Genomic DNA, 23,543 nt, shown 5'->3' on the forward strand with positions numbered 1-23,543 from the left:
TCCCTCAGTCAGCTCAAAGTAATTAGTGGTTGATCAGGTTTTGCAATGAAGCAAGGTCGGGCAAGGAGTATTTTATCTAATTGAAGAAAGAGCTTTCACATCTACCTATTTAAATATAATTCAGTCAATGGAAAATACATGTTTGTTACTTTTATTTGGAGTTGCACCAATGTTTTTGGTTCCTAAGACCAACATATCCCTTGCTCTTCACTTCTTTGCAGATTTGTATCCTCTCGCACCTTAAATCAGATATGGATTATAAACTGTGGACATTTATTTACACTTTCACTATAGGATAAGTGAGATCTCATAAATTGTATTCTATGGAAGACAAATAGTGATAGAAAATATCCCCCTAAACAGTATAGGTGGTTTTATTTGAGGGTTGAGTGCATGAATGTGTGATGTATAGCAAACAAAAAAATCAGGAAGTGAATATTTTTAAAAGAGCTTTGTATTAATTAGTAAGAACAACTTTAGAGTGTAACTGGCATCACACCTGTAAAATGTAACTAATCTTTTAAAATGAGAACTAGTGGTTGATGATTTATCTTGTACATTTATTTTTCAGGAGCCAGAAAAGAACATTAAGCACTGACATACAATATATGTGTTGCCTTTTGATTACAAGAAAGTCTATTTTTAAGCGACTCGACTAATATTTGAAGCGTTATGTTAAATGACTTTGATCAATATTTTCAAGCCAATTACTCAAAGAGAAATTAGGCGAAATGGCTGAGAACGTATCTTGAACAAATTAATTCCAAATTCATTTAGGATGGGTTTTAGGTTCTAGAGGAGATTAACAAGAATAGAGAAATATGAAAATATCTATAAGTAACTCTGAATATATATGTTGTTGGGAGAATAGAGGAAGCTGTGATACAAGTTTATTATCTCAAATCACAGTGTTTGATCTTGGACAGACATTTAACTGCTCAAAATCATCTTCTTCAACCACAGAATGACGGATTTGAACGAATTTCTTAGTTCCTTTTCAGTTCTAATACTCTGGGAATCTACACGGGAGGAGAGCGAATGCCCAAGTGAAGTAAAATTACAGAGCTTTAGCCCAGCCAACAAGAAAAGAAACTAACTAGAAGAGGAGGATTTGTATTGCAGGAACCTCGACATTGTTAATCCTTCATGATCCAGATCAACCCCATACTCTTACAGTTGAGGAAATTGATGGGAAAACCACCAAAACAGTGACAAAATTGGCCGCATCACAGTAATTGCCAGAGCCAGGTGTTAGAATTTGGTTCTCCCCCTCATAGCCTATTCTCTTCCTACCCTGACTCATCACAGCTAATAGTAGTTCACACTCGTGAAGGCTTGTTACATAAAAGGCTGCATCTTACGTTATTTATGGATGCTAAATTTATTTAATCCTTACATTCACATTCTGAGAGAAAAACTATGGCTACCCCATCAAGCAGATGAGGAGTCTGAGGACATGAAATGGTTAAGAACCTCACTCAAGGTCACATGACTGGCATGGAGAGGATCCAGGACAAACACAACAATTTTTTTTTTTTTTTTTTTTTTGAGGCGGAGTCTCGCTCTGTCGCCCGGACTGGAGTGCAGTGGCCGGATCTCAGCTCACTGCAAGCTCCGCCTCCCGGGTTTACGCCATTCTCCTGCCTCAGCCTCCCGAGTAGCTGGGACTACAGGCGCCCGCCACTTCGCCCGGCTAGTTTTTTGTATTTTTAGTAGAGACGGGGTTTCACCGTGTTAGCCAGGATGGACAACAATATTTTAAAAAGTAAATTTGCTTATCTTTTGCATCTGTCCATGCGCCTATTATCAAAGAATGCTTGCTGGCAAGTCTGTGTGACGAGAAGTACATAAGGATGTGGAGAGTTTTATTCTACTAAGTGAAACTCTTCTTTGATTTATCAGAGCTTTAGTGAAAGGACCTTTCCTGCCAGGCACCACCGCAATGGTGGTACCTAAGTTATGTGAGCCACTTGGGGATGAAAATCAATGTAGTAGAAAACTCCTCTATGTTTCCAGCAAGCTCTTCCACCCTAAACCTTCTGTTTAAGAAGCTCACTGGCAGTAAGAAGCACCCACTCACCCCCTAACCTTTGCCAACTTCCTTCCTTGTTTGCGATGAACCTCAAGAGGGACAAGCCAACAATAAAGGATTTGATTGTAGAACCATAGTCTCTAAGAGGACCCCTCTCATTTTTAAATTACAGACCTCCTTTGGATACTTAATGAGAATATGAGATGATAAGAATGTGTTTATCCACTCCACCCACTCAACAATACCCTTGCTTTGACTAGGTTTGAAAGGCAGGACAAAAATTATGAATATAGATTAGAAAATATATACCTTACATTTAAAAAATCAAGATGTTATTAATTTAAACACACTAATGCAGACACATACACATAACACATGCCAGGAAACTGTAGCGAAGATTCCCACTTGAAGTGCTACTGTCTCTCAACTGACAAAGGGAAAAGCCATAAAAGATACTCTACCTGGGATAGACAATCATGGGTATATGATGCAGTTAGGCTGTATTGTTTGCAGGGCACGCACACACAACCTCAGTTCAATGGCTCTGTATCTCTGCTCGTTCATGATCCTCTGCTCTAATACATATTTCCCCTTTTCTAGGCGTATTTGCTCTCTTCTATATCAGTAACCAGTTTCGGACTTTCCCCTTCTCCATCAAGGACCAGTGCATCATTTTCTACAGTGGTGTTCGAGGAGCCGGAAGTTTTTCACTTGCATTTTTGCTTCCTCTGTCTCTTTTTCCTAGGAAGAAAATGTTCGTCACTGCTACTCTAGTAGTTATATACTTTACTGCATTTATTCAGGTAAGTAGATTTCCCTTATATTTAAAATAAATAGATTATTTCAGGACAATGTAGTAAATTAGTAAAATACAAATAAAGACATTTTATCTGATTTTCAGATCTGCGCTCAATACCCAAACTAAATTTCCAGAGATTTCTAGATCATGTTTGTGACCATCCTTTAACTTCTAAAATATACTGCCTTTTAATCAATACAGCATATTAATAAAAAGATTCCTGAGTAACAGGTGACTAATAGCTACTCTACATTTCTGAAAAAGAGATTCCAATTAGTACTAGGTAGCATACGTTTTTGTTTTAGTGGGAGTTAGCCCTTAATGAACCAATGAATGTTTATTTTAATGGGTGAAAACAAATTCCTATATTAAAATACAAACAATGTATCTATTTTTATTGCAGTAATTAAAGGAACGAAGACCTGAAGTGAACATTGGAGCATTTATTCTGTAATAGCTAGTACCAAAACATATAGATTGGACATTCTAATAGTTTTGTTAATAAATTTGCTCTCTCTAGTGACAGTGTTCAATACAGCAGAACCCTTTTATTTTGCTATTTCTGATCTAGGGAATCACAGTTGGCCCTCTGGTCAGGTACCTGGATGTTAAAAAAACCAATAAAAAAGAATCCATCAATGAAGAGCTTCATATTCGTGTAAGTTATCTCATAGTCACAATAAATAAATTAATAAGACATTTTCCCTTTGTTACCATGAGACGTGTTCACACGTCACTAGACTTCCTCTTTCCTCCCCCACTCTACCAAGACTGACTGTATAAGTTTCCTATGGCTGCTGTAGGAAATTGCCACAAACTTAGTGATTAAAACAAGGCAGATTTATTGTCTTATAGTTCTGGAGGTTGGAAGTTCAAAATCCAGGTGTTGCAGGGCTGTGCTCCTTTCTGGAGGCCCTGGGGAGAATCTGTTTCCTCACCTCCCACAGCTTCCAAAGGCTGCCTGCATTCCTTGGCCCATGGCCCCTTCCATCTTCAGAGCCCGCAATGACTGCATCCCTCCAACAATGATCCTTCTGCCTCCCTCTTCCACATTGAAGGAGCTTTATGATCCCACTGCATCCACATGGATAATTCAGGAGATTGTGTCCAGCTTAAGGTCAGCTGATTAGCAACCTTAAGTCCATCTGCCACTTAATACTCCTTTAAACTAAACTACCATACTCACAAGTTCTGGGGATTAAGACATGGATATCTTTGCAAGGTCATTGTTCCCCCTACCACAGTCTGCCCTCCGTCTCCCAAAGATTCATATCTGTTCCACATACAAAATACCTTCCTTCTATCCCAACACCCCAAAAGTCTCAATACATTGCATCATCAATTCAAAATCCAAAATATCATCTGAATCTTATCAGGTCAAAAATCCCAAATCTCATTATCTCCATCATCTAGAGCAGGGCGTAGTGAGGCTCTGGGTATAATCTATTCTGAGGCTCAGTTTCTCTTCATCTATGAATTTGTTGAAATCAAGAAACAAGTTATCTGCTCTTAAAATATATGGTAGGACACTCATTGAATAACAGTCACGGCTATTGCCTTTCGAAAAGCTGGGGAGATAATGAAAGAAAAAAAGGAGTCATCGATACCAAGCAAACATCAATGTTTCCTGGGCAAGCTATTTGGTTTCATGGGCTGGGAATCCCCTAATCCCTTGCAACTCTTTGTTCCACCCTCTGAGTTCTCAACTTCACCCTCTGAATCATGCTTCCTTTGTTTACAAAGGTGGCATAAATTTGCAGCTGAGTAACTTTATCAGTCTATTTCTTGCTTATAGAATTGTGAGGGTCTGACAATATTTTATTTCTTTCATTTCCTCCTCCTTTTTTGTCCAAGTTGGTGGTGTTTCCATCAGGGTTCAACAGAGAAGCAGAGCCAGTAGGATGGATGGATAGAGATAGAGATGGAGATGGAGATGGAGATGGAGATGGAGATGGAGATGGAGATGGAGATAGAGATGGGGATGGGGATGGAGATGGAGATGGAGATGGAGATAGAGATAGATAGAGATAGGGATAGGGATAGGAGATGGAGATGGAGATGGAGATGGAGATAGAGATAGAGATGGAGATGGAGATGGAGATGGAGATAGAGATAGATAGAGATAGGGATAGGGATGGAGATGGAGATGGAGGATAGAGATAGGAGATGGAGATGGAGATGGAGATGGAGATGGAGATGGAGATGGAGATAGAGATAGAGATAGAGATAGATAGAGATGGAGATGGAGATGGAGATAGAGATAGAGAGAGAGAGAGATAGAGATAGAGATGGAGATGGAGATGGAGATAGAGATAGAGATAGATAGAGATAGGGATGGAGATGGAGATGGAGATGGAGATGAGATAGAGATAGATAGAGATAGAGATAGGGATAGGGATAGGGATAGAGATGGAGATGGAGATGGAGATGGAGATAGAGATAGATAGAGATAGAGATAGGGATGGAGATGGAGATGGAGATAGAGATGGAGATGGAGATGGAGATGGAGATAGAGATGGAGATGGAGATGGAGATGGAGATGGAGATAGAGATAGAGATAGATGGAGATGGAGATGGAGATGGAGATAGAGATAGAGATAGATAGAGATAGAGATAGAGATAGAGATGGAGATGGAGATGGAGATAGAGATAGAGATAGATAGAGATAGGGATGGAGATGGAGATGGAGATAGAGATAGAGATGGAGATGGAGATAGAGATAGAGATAGAGATAGATAGAGATAGGGATAGGGATAGAGATAGAGATGGAGATGGAGATGGAGATAGAGATAGAGAGAGATAGAGATAGAGATAGAGATAGGGATAGAGATAGAGACAGAGATAGAGATAGGAAGAGATTTGTTGTAAGGAATTGTTTTTCAGTATTGTTGGGACTGGCTAGGAAAGCCCAAAATCCATGGGACAGGTCATCCAGAAGAACTACTGTCTATAAGTAGGATTTTTTTTTTTTTTCATCAGGGAAGCCTGGGGCCTGTTCTTAAGCCCTTTCAACTGATTGAATCAGACCCATCCAGATTATCTGGGTCATCTCCCTTATGTAAGACAACTGATTATGACTTTAATCAGATCTACAAAATACATTTACAGCAACATCTAGAGTAATGTTTGATTGAATAATTGGGGAGTTGCCTGGTTAAATGGATACCTCAAAATACAAAAACACAGTGACTAACAGTCAAGATTGTCCTGCTTGTTTCTAAAATCACTGTTCTGATGAAATATGGGGTCCTCTGCCTTTTTTGAACTCTTACTATAAGAGGGGCAGAGGGTGCTACTTCTTTTGCAAACATGGCTGAGTGGCAGATTTTAGTGAAAACATCCCAGGCTAGCAAAGATGAATATGACATTGAGCATGGTTTCTACCTGTTTGTTTAAGTTCAGTACAACATTGAAGGGATACCACTGTGTATAGCTCCAAGGAATAGAAATGAGAACTAATGTCTGAAGGGTTATAGGCGGAGACTTCAACTCAGTTAATGAAAGAGCGTTCTGACAATCATTTGCTGATTGGCACACCTGAAGCTGAAGTGGATGTGTCTAACCAGTGATCGGGAACATGTGGCATCGTTGCTGTACATGAGATTCAAGCTTTGAGGAGATAGTTGAACCTGAAAAATGTTAGGGTTCTTCTATCCCTGAGAGTTCACCATTTTAATACTAGAGAAACTGATGAATGATGAAGTCTTCTAAAATCTACCCTAAAGTTTATGGTCAAAGTGACCTAGGAAATTTGGTTATTTAAATTCCAGGAAATCCTAATGAAAAATTTTCAAGGCCATTTGAAAATAATTAACAGATAAGGATAAGTAGTGACTGTTTTGAAATACGTACCGCCTTAAACTGATCATAGATTTTTGTCTCAATCTTTGTCTCCTATGATTTATTATTTTGACAAATTAGATAATCCACCTAAGTCCATGGCACTTGGATATTGCATTCTTCTCTCATTTATTTTTCTTTTCCTCAAAAAAGTTATAATTTTTGGTAGAAAGTAGTGAATCAATTATTTAATAATTAATTTAATATTTGAATCTGTTTTTCAAAACAAAATTCAGAAGCCAGTATAGACTTCAATAATTTCAAATTTAAAATATTTGGAGACTAATTTCATAATTATTTTGAAGACTGCACTTCTTCCTAAATTTCCATAAACAATTTTGGATAAAACAAATGCAATATAATTTGCTCGAGTGGTGAAATGTAAGTACTTAGATCAAACAAGCATATTAAAATAAGGAATATAGATATTTTGTTTTTATATGTTATAGTATAATATTTATAGAATTATATTTTCAGAAATTATATGATTGGATAGCAGTGTGTTCTTTTCTTTTGCAGTGAAATTAAAAGTAACAGTTATTACAATTATTTAATAATATCTTAAATATGATATATTTTATTGTTATTAATTATCCTCCAAATGATTTCAGTAATGAGACATTTCCTAGATCATTCTAGAAAAGTGTTATCCAAAGCAAATGCCAGGTTCCCTGTTTTCACTACATATTACGTGAATTATCAAGAAACTTATCTACCGAGTCTTTAAACCACAAAACAAAGTTGAAATTACTGTGAAAGGCATCAAATATTTTATTACACGAACACAGTGATAGAAAGTCAGATGCGCTCCAGAAAATTAAAGCCTCCTTTGTTTTTTAAGGTGTCTTAGCTGTCCTGTGTGTCTTTCAGAGTTCGCGTTTCTCCAGCAATCATTTCCTTGTGTTTGTTTGGCAGCTGATGGATCACTTAAAGGCTGGAATCGAAGATGTGTGTGGGCACTGGAGTCACTACCAAGTGAGAGACAAGTAAGGAGGCTGAGGGTTTCACTCCCTGGCAAAGGATACGGGTGGCATGGGTAACTTCTAAAGGTTCCATTGGAAGCTGGGCATAAAACCAGAGAGAATTCAGGGAATGGAGACCAAGAAGATAAGGTGCTCCAGAGCCATCCCCTACAGGAAGCAGTTGAAATTCCAGGGCATGCTAAGCCTGGAAAATAAAGAGTTGTCAGGTGGAAGACGCAGTAGACTCGGTGTAGGTTGTTTCAGAGAGAACTAGTACAGCTAATGGGTAGAAATTAGAAAAGTAATATTTAAGTTAAAAACAAGGACAAGCTTCCCAATGATAAGATCAGCTCTACCATGGAATGGCCAGCTTGGAAAAGGAGTTTGGAAAGGGAGTTTGGTGCCTCCTTAGGAATCCTGGCAAGGGATTCCTCCATTGTGGGGAAGGCCATGGTGGAAGATCTTTAAGATTCTCAAATACAGTAATTCTTTTTTAAAATGCCCAAATCCCTCTTCTCCACCATATCTCACCTTTCAGAATGTATTGTTTTACTGGATTTAGTTTCCAGTTGAGGAGGAAGGTTGCGGCTGGAGTGAGTAGCTGGCAGCTCACTGAGAATGGGGCTCTGAGAAGCTCTCACTCTTGGGCTCAGGCAAGGAAAAGAAAGTGCAGAAGGAGATTGAGAAGAAGTGGTTAGAGAGTCTGGCAGGGAAGCAGGAGCGAATCAGGGAGTGGAGGGCACAGAGGGAGGACCCGGCAAGTCAGGAGACACAAAGCATCCAGGATGGGAAGGATGAGGGCAGCCTCTGGAGTTGAACAGAACAAGGTCAAGGCGATCTCAGTGAAAGAAAGTCAGGGAGGGTGTTATGGTTGGGGAGGTGATTACCGTGGGCTGAGAATACACAGGAGCCATGGCTTCTCATGAGGTCAGAAAACTAGAAGACAGAAGATGGACCCAGTCGGAATAAGAGGAGGCCTGGTCTGAGCCGAGCTCAGACAGCAAAGCTCAGGAAGCCAGCCCCTGACCCTGGAGGGGCTTAGCTGACAGAGCTCATGGACCAGGAAACCAATTGCCAGATAATAAACCAGCAGCCCGGGAAGCTATGTTCCCCTCTGGAAAATAAAGCAGGCGGGCCAACTACTCTTTGAATGTGCAGTGATTGAAAGTGTTGAAAATTCCAACTCCAAACAAATGGCTGACTCTGAAGGCACCATATGCAAAGCTCAGCTCGCTCGAATGGGCCGGCCAGAGGTTCCTTACAATAGTCAGCGGCCATCAGTCTCGCCTATTCACAGTCTCCATCATTCAGGCTATTGGGACGTATGTAGGGTTTTTTCTTCCCCTTAATTGGTAGGATTCAAAATGATCTGCAGCATAATGGGGCAAAACTACTGTAACTACCGGGCCATTTAAAGTTATTGGGTTCTGGTTGAATAGGCCAGTATTACTGTAAGTGCAGCTGCCGCTGTTATGCGCCATTAGAATGGAACACTTGTTCAAAAGCTTCAGCCCCCTCATTTCTTCTCTTACAATTGGAGCTGAGCTGAGCTGGGCTGGGCCTCCCCCGCGCCTCACTTATGCACACTTTTTGCCCTGATTGCAGCTTGTCCCTTCCTTTTGTTTAGTTGATTTTCAATGTATTCAGGCCAGTAGGCCATTCTTTTTTTTTTTATTTTAAAAAATGCATAAATACTATGAATTAAAAAAAAAAAAAAAAGTGTTCAAATGCTGTGAATACCAGGCACTGTCCTGATGTTTCTTCAGAATAAAGTTAAGTAGTAAGTAGTTTAAGAGAAATGCATACTTACGTAACACATACAGACGTTCAAGATATCAAAATGTTGGTTTTCATTTTTAGGTTTAAGAAGTTTGATCATAGATACTTACGGAAAATCCTCATCCGAAAGAACCTACCCAAATCAAGCATTGTTTCTTTGTACAAGAAGCTGGAAATGAAGCAAGCCATCGAGATGGTGGAGACTGGGATACTAAGTTCTACAGCTTTCTCCATACCCCATCAGTAAGTCATATCTGTTCTTTGTTCTAAACTTTCACTGTCAGAATTCCAAGGGGCACTGACTCATTGCCTCATTTAAAGGTACACGAGGAGTAAAGAGGCAGAAATATAAAGAAGAAATTATGTTTAAAATATGTAATCTAAGTCTTGGCATTTTTATGGCTTGGCCAAAGCTCAACGTATTTTACCTAGTTTCTGAAAATTACTTTCTAGCAAATGTCGCTTGCTTAGAGTTGTATGACATCTTTCTTTGGGAGGAAAGGGCAAGTGAATGTGTAGAATTGCAGCATATTCTACAGGACTGTCTCAGTGTGCTCCTGACATGACCCCTGTGCATGTGATTCTGTCCTTCCTACCACTGTGTTTCTTCCCATAAGCCATTTCTCTTCCTCTTTTACATGAGAGATGAGTTAACTTTCTGAGATGATAACTTGGATTTGGGAATGAGTGATGATAGCAGGAGGTGTGGTCATTGGTGGTCTATGTAAAGACAAAGTTGTGTTTGTAATTGCATCTGAGGCGAAGGTCTACATGAGATTGTGAAATTTGCCTTGAGTCTATGTGAGACCAGCTTGGAGTAGAAGCAGCGAGTGGCCTGGCTTCTTGAGGAACAGGGAGTTGTTGTGGAAGCAGGACATAGGGAGGGGTGATACTGGAATATAAACCCATCATTACAAGATGATTTTCTATGCAACGTGGTAGAGCCTCTGGTAGCCACTTGTCCCAAGAGCTGGCTAAATACTTCTTAAAACTGTTTTAACTCTGAGATTTAATGAGAGCCCCTTCAATGTCAAAAGAATTCATTAATTTCCCAAAGATGCCCAGTTTTTCCTCCAAAAAATGATTTATAAATTGGGAAAATTAATCACAACATATATTTAGGATAAGGAACATGGGCCCCCTCCATCCTGTTGTCTTCAGCAGGTAAAAACACTTGATCATATGCTTCAATTATGTCTTCACATTTAAAAAGGCAGTTGGAAGAAGAGCTAAGAATAGGTAGCAATAAAATTGTCACTATTGCCTAAGTCTTATTTCTGAGATAACACCTTCATCCCTTGCCTGCTAATAAATCAGAAACACCCTTGCATTTCTTACATGGCCTGAGAAGAATCCTAACTAGCGTCCCTGAGGATATCTCAATATAATACAAAGCTTTCTGCCTTATTTCTTAGTGAATTTTCTTTGAGGGTTGCAGGGGGGAGTGTTGATTTGTTTTGATGCTGCCCATCACGTGGCTTTAAGGAAACTTCTGATATTAAAATGGAAAAGTGCTGACAAATATATATTGGCAATGCTCTGCTGCATCATAGTGGAGCCCCAGGCAAAGGAAACATCAGGCATATTGATCCTCTGTTATTTAAAATGTTGATATTATATTCATCAAGAATTTTTTGCATTGACCTTTATTTCTAAAAATATTGCATTTGAATCTGACTTACCTTAGTTACTGAGTTTTTTGGAACCTCCTTGCATTTGACACCTTTGATCCAATCCTGTCTGTTAGACACCTCCTATATGCCAGGCACCATGAAGCGGACACAGGCTTTGCCCTCATGGACACCATACTCTGGTAGGGTCATGACATTAACAAAAAAGGCCACACAAACATAATCATAAAGAACAGAGAGCTATGCAAGTCTATGAGAGGTGCACCTCACCTGGACTCCTTGCCTTTGGCCTGCTCACTGAGGGATCAATGCTGATTAATGCAGTTTAGACCATTAGAAACTTCCTTAATTGCTTTGCTCACTTAAGTGAGCACTTGGTCTAGGAAGGTAGGGGTGCTTATCTCAAATGAGAATCAGTCTGCCAGGTGGCAAAGCATATTTTGAATTTTTGTATTACATTGTATCAGCCATAAGCATTTGCCTTAATTTCTGATCTCAAGGCAATCTTTAAACCAGTTTTATTTGGAGCAGGGCCTGCCAGTTGAGTTAATTATTTCTTTAGAAATGCATTTAAGATTAGTGAGAGAGCCTTATAGGTACGAGATAATTTTTTTTCCTCCTACACTCCAAGCAGGTAGTTAACTGGGGTGGGAGAGATTTTTTAAAGTTGATATTTAATACATATTTAGTATTTAAATTGCATTTATTTGATCTCATCAGAAATCTGTAGGACGTCAAGCAAAAAGGAATTCCTCTCCTGAGATCAAAGCAGCTAATTTCTTACAAAACAAACCTTCATACAATAATAGGAAAAAGAAGTGTGTACTCAGCTCGCTTTTTATTATTCTGTATGAGATGATAACAACAAAATGCACAGGTATTTTTTTCTTTAGAAGTTCAAGCAATTGTTCTACAAAAGGTTTAGATTTTCAAATTCTGTGACCTTCAGAAGAACACTGCCACCATGGTTGTCTATTTGCACAGTTTGGATGATGTTGATTTTTTGGAATCCCATTGCTTTTACATACATTACCTTATTTGAAACTCAAAACAATCCTATGAATAGGTAGAAGATGCACTTTGATTGCTATTTCAAATATGAAGCGGCTCATCTCACCAATGAGTGGTAAGCTGTTAGAAATTATCAGAGATAGAGACTCAAGCTGATTAAAAGCGTTGAAGCTTTAAACACTTTCGGATTAAAGTGATATTAAAATATTTATATATTTATAGGCATAACAAATGACAACCATACAACTTCAAAATGTATTTTAAAATTCCCAAATAATTTTAATGTGTCCTTTGTTTTTTAAAGAAACCTAAAGTAACTTCATTGTAGTCTAAGAATTTTCTAACGGATCGCACATTGACAGGTACAAATTCACATTTCCGCATTCTCACACAGAAGACTAGGATGCAGATTCTGATGCCATTTTTCACTTCCACAATGGAACACTGTATTCTGAGGAGCAGCATCATCTCAGCCACTCGTCGCTCATTCCAAATGTTGTTCATCTTGGTGACCTCTGTAAAAACATGCAAAGCAGCTGCACACACAGTGCTGCTGGTGGGCGCCACTGTGTGCATCGCAGGCAAGTCTTCCTGTCCTCTGAGCCCACTTTTTCTAAAGACTTCACATCTTAGCTGCTTAAAAAGAAGATGTGTTCTTCTAAATAAATTAGCAAATCATATTTGATCTTTTGGAACTTCATACTATGATATGTGTATTCTACTAGATATTATAGTGGAAGTGAAGCCTCTTTTTACTTTATTATAGCAACCGATCAAAAGAGAAAAAGAATGAGGGAAGATTGAAGAGAGGTTGATTAATGAGAACAAATATACACTTAGATAGAAGAAATAAGCTCTGGTGGTTGACAGGACTGCGGGGTAACTATAGTTAACACTAACTGATTGTACCTTTCAAAATAGCTAGAAAAGAATGATTTGAATGGTTCTCATATAAAGAAAATATAAAAATGCAAGGTGATGGATATCTCAATTACCCTAATTTGATTATATGAATGTATCAGATTATCACATATACACTAAAACTATGTACGACTATTATGTATCAATATGAAAGATGAGTAAGAAAAGTTATGAGAAATATGAACATTGTATTCAATATACTTAGGTTCAGATTTTTCCAGTTTGATTGAAATTATTGCAGAACTTTTATTTAAGGTGATGAAGATCTCCTTTATGGATAATGAATCAATGGTCCAGTGACAAGAGTCTTTTGGTTTATAATTTGACTTGATATAGAAATGATCACTCATTCAGTTTTTCTAAAGCTGTATCTCCTGTGCTTGTGCTGTGAGCATTTCAGGGACGATTTTGCTAATGAAGCGGCATGAAGAAAACTCCAGGTATCACCTTGCCCAAGTGAGTCAATTCTATAGCTGTAGAATGATAGTTGCTATAATTCTACAGCTGCAGCTTCTCAATGTGACTCCATGATGGGAGATGCCTTTGGGATACCTGGAGTGCTCATTCCAGCCAGAGCTTGAATGGACTTTACCTACGTTCGTCCTCCCCAAAGTGGTCAGTTACAAACTGGGAAGAGTGCCAAGTTAGATCTACTGCTATATCAAGTGTAATTTTACCATTTCCTTTATCAGTGGTTTCTCCTATTACGTTGTTTCATAATGAACACATAAATGGAACTATTTGACTAGCTGTTGTTTCTGCTTAGCAGTACGTCACATTCACCACATTAAAGAAATGTGTTCAGATTGTGGAAGTGTGTGGGCATATCTAAATCAGAATAAATGTTATTTGAAGGACATTTAAACAGTTAGGTTGAAATGCCCTGATAATAATGTTAAGATCACCGAGGGTGGTAACTGTATATCATTAGAGGTGACATTTGCAGCTTTATGATATGGAAACTGATTTCAATCAGTTTGTGGAGAGGACATTAGTCAGTCTACAGATAGCATTGCTAAACAAAATCCAAGCTTGCTGTGATATTCAGTACCCAAGTCCTTTAAAATCTTTTATCAAATGTACATTACTTTTAAAATATCTTCACTATTAATGGCTGTATTGCTAGTAATGTTTTGAAAAATACTTAAAAGGTGGCCTGTATTAAAACTAATCATTACTCATGTCTGTGGCCAATTATCTTAAGAGCGTATGCAAGCAGATATCAAAGCCTTCAGTGCCCTTATGCATTCAAAATTCAAAAGAGTTGAGACTAGAAACAAACAAACAAACCCATTAGGGTTTATATCACGGTGTTAAGGAAGGTGATAGTATTAAAAAGGGAGTTAATTATTTTTAGTTCTCTCTTTTTGGTTCTTAGGTTCCACATGGAATATATATTATTCATGTAATATAAAGTTTTTTAAAATGACTGCCACTAGATTGTAATCAAACACATTTGTCACATGAGAATTCTTCCCCCAGGATTGTCAGGACTTTATAATCCTCAGAGGACAATTGTGCATTGACTGCTAACCTGGGCACAGGCAAAACCTGGTTTTTAATCCCTTCCAGAGGTGGGAAGGGGTCATGGTGTACAATATCTCAGAGCTGGGCTGGCTCTCATGGTATAAATGGTCTAATTGCCCTTGTAAAATGTGATTCTGGTTTCTTCAATTATTTCTTAATCAAAGATAAAATCCCTACAGGTACAATTCCAATGCAAATGTACTCATGAAACTAACATTTTGTTAGATAAATGCTAATCAAAATGTGGTGGTGTGTAGAAGGTATTAAATCTGAATTGTTTGCCACCGGTCCTCAGTGAGATAGGTAAGTACAAAACTGGCAAAGAGGCCGGGCGCGGTGGCTCAAGCCTGTAATCCCAGCACTTTGGGAGGCCGAGATGGGCGGATCACGAGGTCAGGAGATCGAGACCATCCTGGCTAACATGGTGAAACCCCGTCTCTACTAAAAATACAAAAAAAAACTAGCCGGGCGACCTGGCGGGCGCCTGTAGTCCCAGCTATTCAGGAGGCTGAGGCAGGAGAATGGCGGGAACCCGGGAGGCGGAGCTTGCAGTGAGCTGAGATCCGGCCACTGCACTCCAGCCTGGGCGGCAGAGCGAGACTCCGTCTCAAAAAAAAAAAAAAAAAAAAAAAAAAAAAAAAAAAAAAAACTGGCAAAGAGTTTGTCTTGGACTGAATCATTTTTTTCCGTTGCATTTAATGGTAAAATATTTGTATTGCATGGTATAGTATCATTTTCTAACAATTGATTTTTATTTTATTGTACAAATATTCCAGTTCATAACAGATTTGTGGGGGGAAAAACTTGTTACCACTTTAGATCTTTTTTAAAAAAATGGGTTGGAATAATTACCACATATAAGCTATAGGCAAAGGACCAGTATTTTCAAAACCTGAAGTCAAGACACATGTTCTGACATTTCAAATCAACTTACTAGAACAATAGGAAAAATTATATGTAGGATTCTGGAGCTTAGGAATCCCCTCAGTACAGAGCAAGGCCCACTGATATTTTTGTGGCATCTCTTGCCAGATGAAAGAATAATGTTTGTCTCTTCTCCAATAACAATTCCAGGGCCCAGAGGATACAAGGAATCAAAAGACTTTCCCCTGAAGATGTGGAGTCCATAAGGGACATTCTGACATCCAACATGTACCAAGTTCGGCAAAGGGTGTGTATGAGCCACCTGTGTTGTCCCCATTGTCTGTCCTTGAACACAGTCCTTCAGGAGTCCCCTGATGTTCACATCACCCTCTGTAAGGTGAACTCTTGCTGAATAGTTTCTCTCTGCTTAGTTTGGAGAATAGAAAGTTAATTGTCATGTTTCTGCTGCAAAATTGGCACCTGTGGCATAAAAAGAAGTGCAAATCTAGTTACCGTCTCTAGGGGGCAGGCTGCCCTAGCCCTGCAGCCTGGTGCTTTCCAGAACTAGCAGGTCTCTCTGCAAAGAAGCTCATCCACCACACCACAGAACAAAGATGGCACCAGGATGCTGATCACAGTGCACTTGTCCCAATTGTATTGACTACAATAAGAAAGTTGAGATCGTTTAGGTTCCAATATTGAAACTATAATTTATAATGAATAAATGCCTGAATGAAAGGAGACATCTTATTTCTCTATTTTGGAACTAGGTATGAAATCTCTACTAGTCCTTGGGAACTGGTCCAAAGTGCATGCTAAGAAGATTTCTGAGGGCAGTGAATGAATCTTTCTGAAACTTTGACTTAGTTAAATAACATTCCATCTAACTAGTCATCTAACAAAGTCATATAATGAGAAGTTTTTATAGTTTGAGGATTTGATCGTCCATCCTAATCCTAATACTTGGGTGTGATTAGAAATGTATTCATTTGAGGGCCTTTAGTTTTGTGACTGTGTCCTTGATCATAGTCGTAATGAAACTAAAACAAAATCACCTAGACAAAGCTCCTCATTTTCAAAGGGAAGATGCTGAGGTCAGTGGAGTTGGTTATCTGACTTGTTCAAGGTTACAAAACAAATCCAGGTTAAGAACGCAGGTCTTCTACCCACCCACCCAGTGCTCTTTTCATGACTCTGGACTTACATAATCCAATGAAAGTGAATGTTTTCTGGTCTCCTGTTTCAACTCAAAGGTCAGTGATTAAGAGGAATGTGTCAGTGAAAGGCTCTGCACCAGCTGGAGGAATACAGGTCAGCACTAATGATAGTGTGCTTAGAGTAAATTCCAAGGCTTTCAAATCATTCCAAGTGAAACTGTTTCAGTAAGACTATCACATCCTGCCTTAGATAAATAATAGATAACAACTTCCTGGTTTGAAGAATGTGGCTAGCTTAGTGAGAGCTGGAGTCCAGAGGGTACCTGTTACTCAGCCTTTTCCCTATGTGGATGAAGATCAAGTTTAGGGAAAGGTCTGGAAATGGAGATGAAGATCCTCGGACTCTAATCCAGTCTAAAATAAGGTCAACTGCTCATCCTTTCTTTTCTTCGTTGGATGCAGTTTCCAAGATAGCCTCCTTTCATCTCTTTTAATAAGTATCCTATGCATTCTGCTTTCCAGAGTTCTGCTTTCTAAGATATACAGCACCTCCCTTCCTCATTGCCCTCAAAGCACAAAGGCCTCTTTCCATTTAAGAATTTTATTGCTGACGACCGTGGGAGCCAAATAGGGAGAACGCAATTGATAAACAGAGGGCAGTTACAAGCCTATGAGGTGACTTTTTGACTCTACTTTGCCTACTCCATAAGTCAAACTCACCAGTCCTACCCATTCCCGTTTCCTTTCCTTAGTCAGCTTTACAAAGGTCATGAGAATTCTGTCTTCCACCATGGTCCTCTTGATCTCTTGAAGGAAAAGTCTACCTGAAAATGCAACTCAGGACAATTATACATTTACTCTGTTTCTAGCAGACAATCTACATTTTTGAGGAATGTCACAAAGGGTGTACATTAACCATCCTGCACTCTGTAGCCTGGATAATAGATGCAGGCCTGGTAGCCAGGGCATTTCTCACTGTTCACATCTTGAAAGAGGCCATCTTGGGCATCGGGATTTACCTCAGAGCAGGACCAGGATGAATGCAGAGTTTGACTCTGGGCGACCCTAATGCAGAGTTGATCCAAAACTGAGCTGGCCCTGCTGGGTCTGTTGCTCCTAGGAGGACTCCAGCCAATTCTGTTTGAAGTTCTTCGACTCAGTAAACCCAGGACAGAATCTTCATGGGTGGAAAACTTAAAGGACTCACCTCTGGAGGTTCCTGGTAGGACAACCACAGAGGAAGCTCTCTGAAACCCAGTGGGGATGGAGGTTGAGAAACACTATGACTAAACTTACAAGAGAAGAAACTGGCTTCAGCCCAGACCCCCAGGATAGGTCACAGATTGATGGGTGGTTCCTGAGTAGCCTGGATAATCAGATTACTCTCAGAATTTCTACATGCTTTCAAAGGAAGAGAGCAATTTCAGTTTCCTTCAGCAAATAGTTAATGCACATCTAGAATGTGCTGGGCATCAGGAACACTGCACTGAATAAGACAAAGTTCCTTCTCCTTTAGGACTCAAGGTCCAGTGGAAGTACAAGCTCCACTGTAACACAGAAATGGAGGGAGAGGAGGGAAGAAACTTGCATGCACATTATATGCATAGAGGCTTCTATGCTCCCTGCAGACAGGCAAAATAGAGAAGCACGTGGGTCATGGGAGGTTATGGGAGATGAAATAGGAAGCTAACTGCCCAAGTGTTCCTTAAAGAGTACAACCTCCTCCCAAGTCTAGGTGTAGGAAATCATACTAGCAATACATTGTATGTATACAAACACACACGTACACACACACACACACACTGCATTCAGTTTTGCATGATTTTAAAATTGATAAACAATTGTAAAAGTTTGTCTATTTCCTAATTCTTGTTTTACTTTTCACGATCGTGTCATGTGACCATTTTTAATATTTCAATGTATAAAATGCACATAGGTTGAGGTGTATCATTACTAATGATAGAGAAGAATTCATATTTCAAACTGTTTTCAAAATTCAACTTTTTGGGGAAAATTCTTGTCAGATCTGTTAATTTGCCAAAAGTGGACGATAAAGAGCTCCCATTGGGAGAAGGAGAAAGTTGGATTTACCCTTCCCTCATTGTTCCCTTGGCCTTCAGTTTATGCCTTCTTTTCTTTTCCCTTGGAGACAGGTGTCACTGTCACTCTGTCACCCAGGCTAGAGTGCGGTGGCACGATCACGGCTCACTGTGGCTTTGACCTCCTACACTCAAGCAATTCTCCCACCTCAGCTTCGTGAGTAGCTAGGATGGCAGGTTCACACCACCACACCCAGCTATTTTTTTTTTTTTTTGTATTTTTTGTAGAGATAGGGTTTAGTTACATTGCCCAGGTCAGTCTCAAACTACTGGGCTCAGTGATCCACATGTCTTGGCCTCCTGAAGTGCTAGGATGACAAGTGTGAGCCACCTTCGCAGTCCAGTTTACACCTTCTTTACAACACTTTTTAAATACAATTATCTATTTTGTGAGGGTTACTTTAGTTAATAGCAAATGGAAACCACACATCTACTTAACTGGATGCACACACACTGAAACACAATGAACTGCAAGCTGGTGAAACCTATGAGGATGCCATTGTGCATCCCTTGTTGACTTGACCGTCTCATGTATGGACTGAGTGAGGGCCCGTTACACATTCATACATTGAGTACTAATAGAACTTAATATGCTTTGTATTTGTTTGGATAAAAATCAATAGAAATAGAAGTATCAGTATTTTCTTTCTCACCCTGTGGGGCATCTTGTGGCACTTTTTGAAGTGTGTGCACCCACCTAAAAAACACATGGCCTGAAAAACACAGCCTCTACTCCTTGGCAGGCTACCAGTGGCCTGATCCCAGCCCCTCCATGCCCCTCCAGTCTCACCTCTCACTCACTTTGAATGAAGCAGCCCATTCTTTCGTGGTAACAGACTCATTCCTGGCTCTTTTCCAGCACATCCTCTGACTGTCCTCTCACCTCCAAGGTGGTTACCAGCTGATGTCTTAGCTTGTGTGTGTTCTCTTCCTGGAATTTATTCCTAGGATAACACTCACTCATCTTTCAAGATTTATCTCAGCACACGGAACCTTTCCCATCCAAGACTGGATGAAGGGCCTTTTGCCTGTACTCTACGACCCCCGATGATCCCAGAATCTTATCACTTACCTGCACGCATAGCATCTTATCCCTATTGGTTTGACTTCTCCAGGAAACTGTAAGCCTTTGGAAGACTGTAGTTCTAATTTACTCACTTATTTAATCCTGTGCCTTCCACAGCACCTGACGGCACATAGAGCATTTTCTCTATTGAAATGGAACTGACTATCCCTATCACAGCATCCGTCACTTGGGAGGGAGAGCCCCTGCAGGTCCCGATCCTGTCATCTACCAGGACTTTGTGGTTTATCAGTGCATACAGTGTGTCACCTACTGACCCCTGGCAAACTGGGCATTTGCTGGTGGGCCTTTAGTGAGCACCAAGAAGGAGAAGAAATTTCAGTTAAGCATTTTGCAAACATTTGTCTGAGGACTGACTAATGTTGGCCTAGGGTCCATGACAAGTTTCCATTGGTCTGGGGTAAAGGACAAGGAAGACATTCTCATAAAGCTAAATTGATTCAATTTGAAGGACTATTTTTTTTTTAATCTCAAATTATGCTCTTCTTGTGACTTTGGTTAAGAGACTTTCTTTCTGAATTGATGATAATGGTTGATAGAAATTATGTGTGTGTGTGTGTGTGTGTGTGTGTGTGCATGCATGTGTAGGTATCCTTAATTGGCAAAATTAAAAAACAACAGCCCTATGGAAATTCCCAAAGTAGTTTAGTTTTGACATTTTCCTTTCTTATTAAATTCACTGGCCTGGCATCAAAAACATGACCTGGAAAGGAACGTGTATGTATGGGGCAGGCCGAGTCTGTGGGTAACTAAGGGAAGGACCACTGTAAGGATTAGAGCAGAAGGCAGAGGCTCCAGCCACAGCTCTGCCCTGAGAGCAGTGACCTGGGGTCACAGACTTTTCTTCCTAGGACTGAAACTTGCTCATTCGTAATCAAGGCAAATGCTTAGCTGACCTCCAAGGTGGTCACCTGTTCTGTTGGTCTTAGGTTCCTGATGTTTCCATGGCTTCCTTGGCTGAAAGTTGTATAGAGGAGTCCTTACGTATTTGACATTCCATTTTCTCTGCAGACCCTGTCCTACAACAAATATAACCTCAAACCCCAAACAAGTGAGAAGCAGGCTAAAGAGATTCTGATCCGCCGCCAGAACACCTTAAGGGAGAGCATGAGGAAAGGCCACAGCCTGCCCTGGGGAAAGCCGGTACATTGGGGCTGGGGACTGGGACATTCCTTCAGTCTGCAAGTGTTTGTTACCTGCTGAGCCTGTTCCTGTACAGGATCTCACATGCATAACCATCAATATTTACACAAACAAAACCCCACCTTGTTACCTGAGAGATACTAAGGCAAGAGTGCAGGACACCAGAGCAACCTTTTTCTCTGGGTTCAGGGCTTTAGGGACTAAAGGCATCTGCCCATAGGGTGCTGCCCTCCAGGGTGGGTCAAGGACTGCAATGCACTTGATGTGCTGTGAGTCCAGACCCAGACCCCATGGTGACCAGGTACTGACCATGAGGACTGAAGGGCATGGTCAGTACCTGGTCACCATAATGTCTGGGTCTGGACCAGGCCATCTGACCCCAGGATGCTTACTTCTCTCCCCAAAAGGTATAGGAAGGGATTGGTTGTTACCAAGACTCCTGGGCTCACCTTCACATCAGCCACTGTGTTCCTGCACTCTTCCCATTGAGGCCATAACAAACCAGTCTTACCTGCAGTTTGTATGGAGGCTGGGTGAGAAGCAGGCCCTAATCTCAAACCTATCCTCAGTGGGGATATGGGAGTAACTTTGAAAGGTTGCTAATGGTCTATTTTGTCATGAGAGGGAAAGGAAATACATATTGGAGACTGGTGTGGTCTGCTTTCTCAAAACAAAAAAATTAAAAGCCAGTAATCCAAACAAGATGCCACAGAACAGGTCTGTGTTCCTCCCTTTATTTTATTTTATTACTTTTGAGATGGAGTCTCGTTCTGTCACCCAGACTGGAGTGCAGTGGGTGGTGTGATCTCAGCTCACTACAACCTCTGCCTCCTGGGTTCATGCGATTCTCCTGCCTCAGCCTCCTGAGTAGCTGGGATTACAGGTGCCCGTGACCATGCCCTGCTAATTTTTGTATTTTTAGTAGAGACAAGGTTTCACCATGTTGGCCAGGCTGGTCTTGAATTCTTGACCTCAGGTGATCCGCTCACCTTTGCCTCCCAAAGTGCTGGGATTAGAGGCGTAAGCCAAAGTGTCTGGCCCTTCCCTTTATTTGCCATGTGAAGCTCTGAATTGAGGCAGCTTATTCTGCTTTCTCTTTCTACTTGCTACCCATAGGCTGGCACCAAGAATGTCCGCTACCTCTCCTTCCCCTACGGGAATCCTCAGTCTGCGGGAAGACACACAAGCGCTGCTGAGTTCTCAGGTGAGCTGCATGCCTGGCTTCTCTGCTGCTTTTCTGTAAAGGGTCAGATGGTAAATATCTGTGGGTGTAGAACAAGAGGCAACATTAAGAGCATTATGTAGGTTACTTATATGATAAGGAAAAGAAGAAAACAACTTCCTTTATAGATGAAACTCGTAACTTTGTTTATGAACAATGAAATTTGAATTTCATACCATTTTCACTTTTCATGAAATATTATCTTCTCTTAATTTTTTCAGCCCCTTAAAAATGTACTAACCATTTGTAGCTGACAGGCCATACACAAAGAGGAAGTAGGCCAGACAGAGCCCAAGGGTCATAATTTGATCACATCTTGAAGAAATGTGAAAGGGGTGTTTTGCTGAAGTTCTAATATTTACCCACTGTTTAAATATGAGCAGAATTCTCCAAACCTGGTTTAATTTCACTAAAATGATTTCACCAGACTTACTGATTAAATGTTTTCCACTTAATATTTAATTAAGTGGAATTCTTAGAATTATTGAAGCTTTATTATTCTAATAAAAGCAAAGTTACTATTTTTATGTGTGTATAAAATGATTTGCTATTAGCAAAAGGTAACATAATATGTGTAACATGCCGTGTTATCTATTTTTATTTTCCTAATTTTTAAGTGTTAAAATCACGTTGGAAATTCAAGTAAACTAAACATAGGATTTTAGTATTTAATCTTTAAGGAGTACATGTAATTACCTCAAAATGAAACTTTTTTTCTGATTTAAAAACTTTTTTTTCTGAAAAAGTTTTTCTGATACAAAATTAAAATCATTCAGTAGAGAAAAGCATGAAAAAGAAAGTTAGAAGCACTTGCAACCTCAATGCCAAGGTATAATCACCATAGAATGTTTTGGTGAACATCCTTCTAGAATTCTTCCTATACCTGCCTGACCCCACACTACTCATACTGACACCTCCCCCCACAAAAAAATCACAGAAACATTGCATCATATTATACACAAAAATCAAAGTATAGTCATTGTTTTGCAATTTTTATAAATTGCCTAGTTCACTGAACAAATGTTGTACATAGGTTTCCATACCAATAGATGTGGATCTAATACTCATTTTTAATGAGTTAATAAGAATTACATGCATGTGCCAAAGCTTATTAAGCTAATTCCTAATTAATACTTAAGGTATTATCAACTTTTAATAAATATAAACAACGATACATAATAAGGACTCTGGACCACTTGTGATTGGTATTTTCACAAATAAGCAATTATTCCCTTAGTATATTTTCCTGGAAGTAAAATTTTGAGGTCAAATTCATATAGATTTAAATTTTTACAGATATTGTCAAAACACCATCACAAAAGATTATGTCACTAATTTGCCCTCACAACAACAGTCTGTAAGAATGATCTTTTCCTAATACCACTGGGCTGTTGTCAAACTTTTGAGTAATCTGTGATATGATAGCATAAAATTTATATGCCAGATATAATTGATATGAATCTCTTTGATTT

General features: G+C 39.7%; 1 protein-coding gene across 1 annotated transcript in view; it reads left to right on the top strand.

Annotated features, from left to right (window-relative positions):
- Positions 1-23,543, top strand: part of SLC9A4 (solute carrier family 9 member A4) — a 60,128-nt gene that overhangs the window by 30,960 nt on the left and 5,625 nt on the right. Inside the window, exons 5-11 of the mRNA XM_010356561.2 lie at positions 2,633-2,835; positions 3,403-3,489; positions 7,587-7,657; positions 9,494-9,655; positions 15,577-15,673; positions 20,718-20,849; positions 21,966-22,053. Coding sequence (XP_010354863.1) covers positions 2,633-2,835; positions 3,403-3,489; positions 7,587-7,657; positions 9,494-9,655; positions 15,577-15,673; positions 20,718-20,849; positions 21,966-22,053 — 840 coding nt within the window. The remainder of the gene's footprint in view (positions 1-2,632; positions 2,836-3,402; positions 3,490-7,586; positions 7,658-9,493; positions 9,656-15,576; positions 15,674-20,717; positions 20,850-21,965; positions 22,054-23,543) is intronic.

The sequence above is a fragment of the Rhinopithecus roxellana genome, chromosome 17, assembly GCF_007565055.1.
Source record: "Rhinopithecus roxellana isolate Shanxi Qingling chromosome 17, ASM756505v1, whole genome shotgun sequence".
Taxonomy (NCBI): Eukaryota; Metazoa; Chordata; class Mammalia; order Primates; family Cercopithecidae; genus Rhinopithecus; species Rhinopithecus roxellana.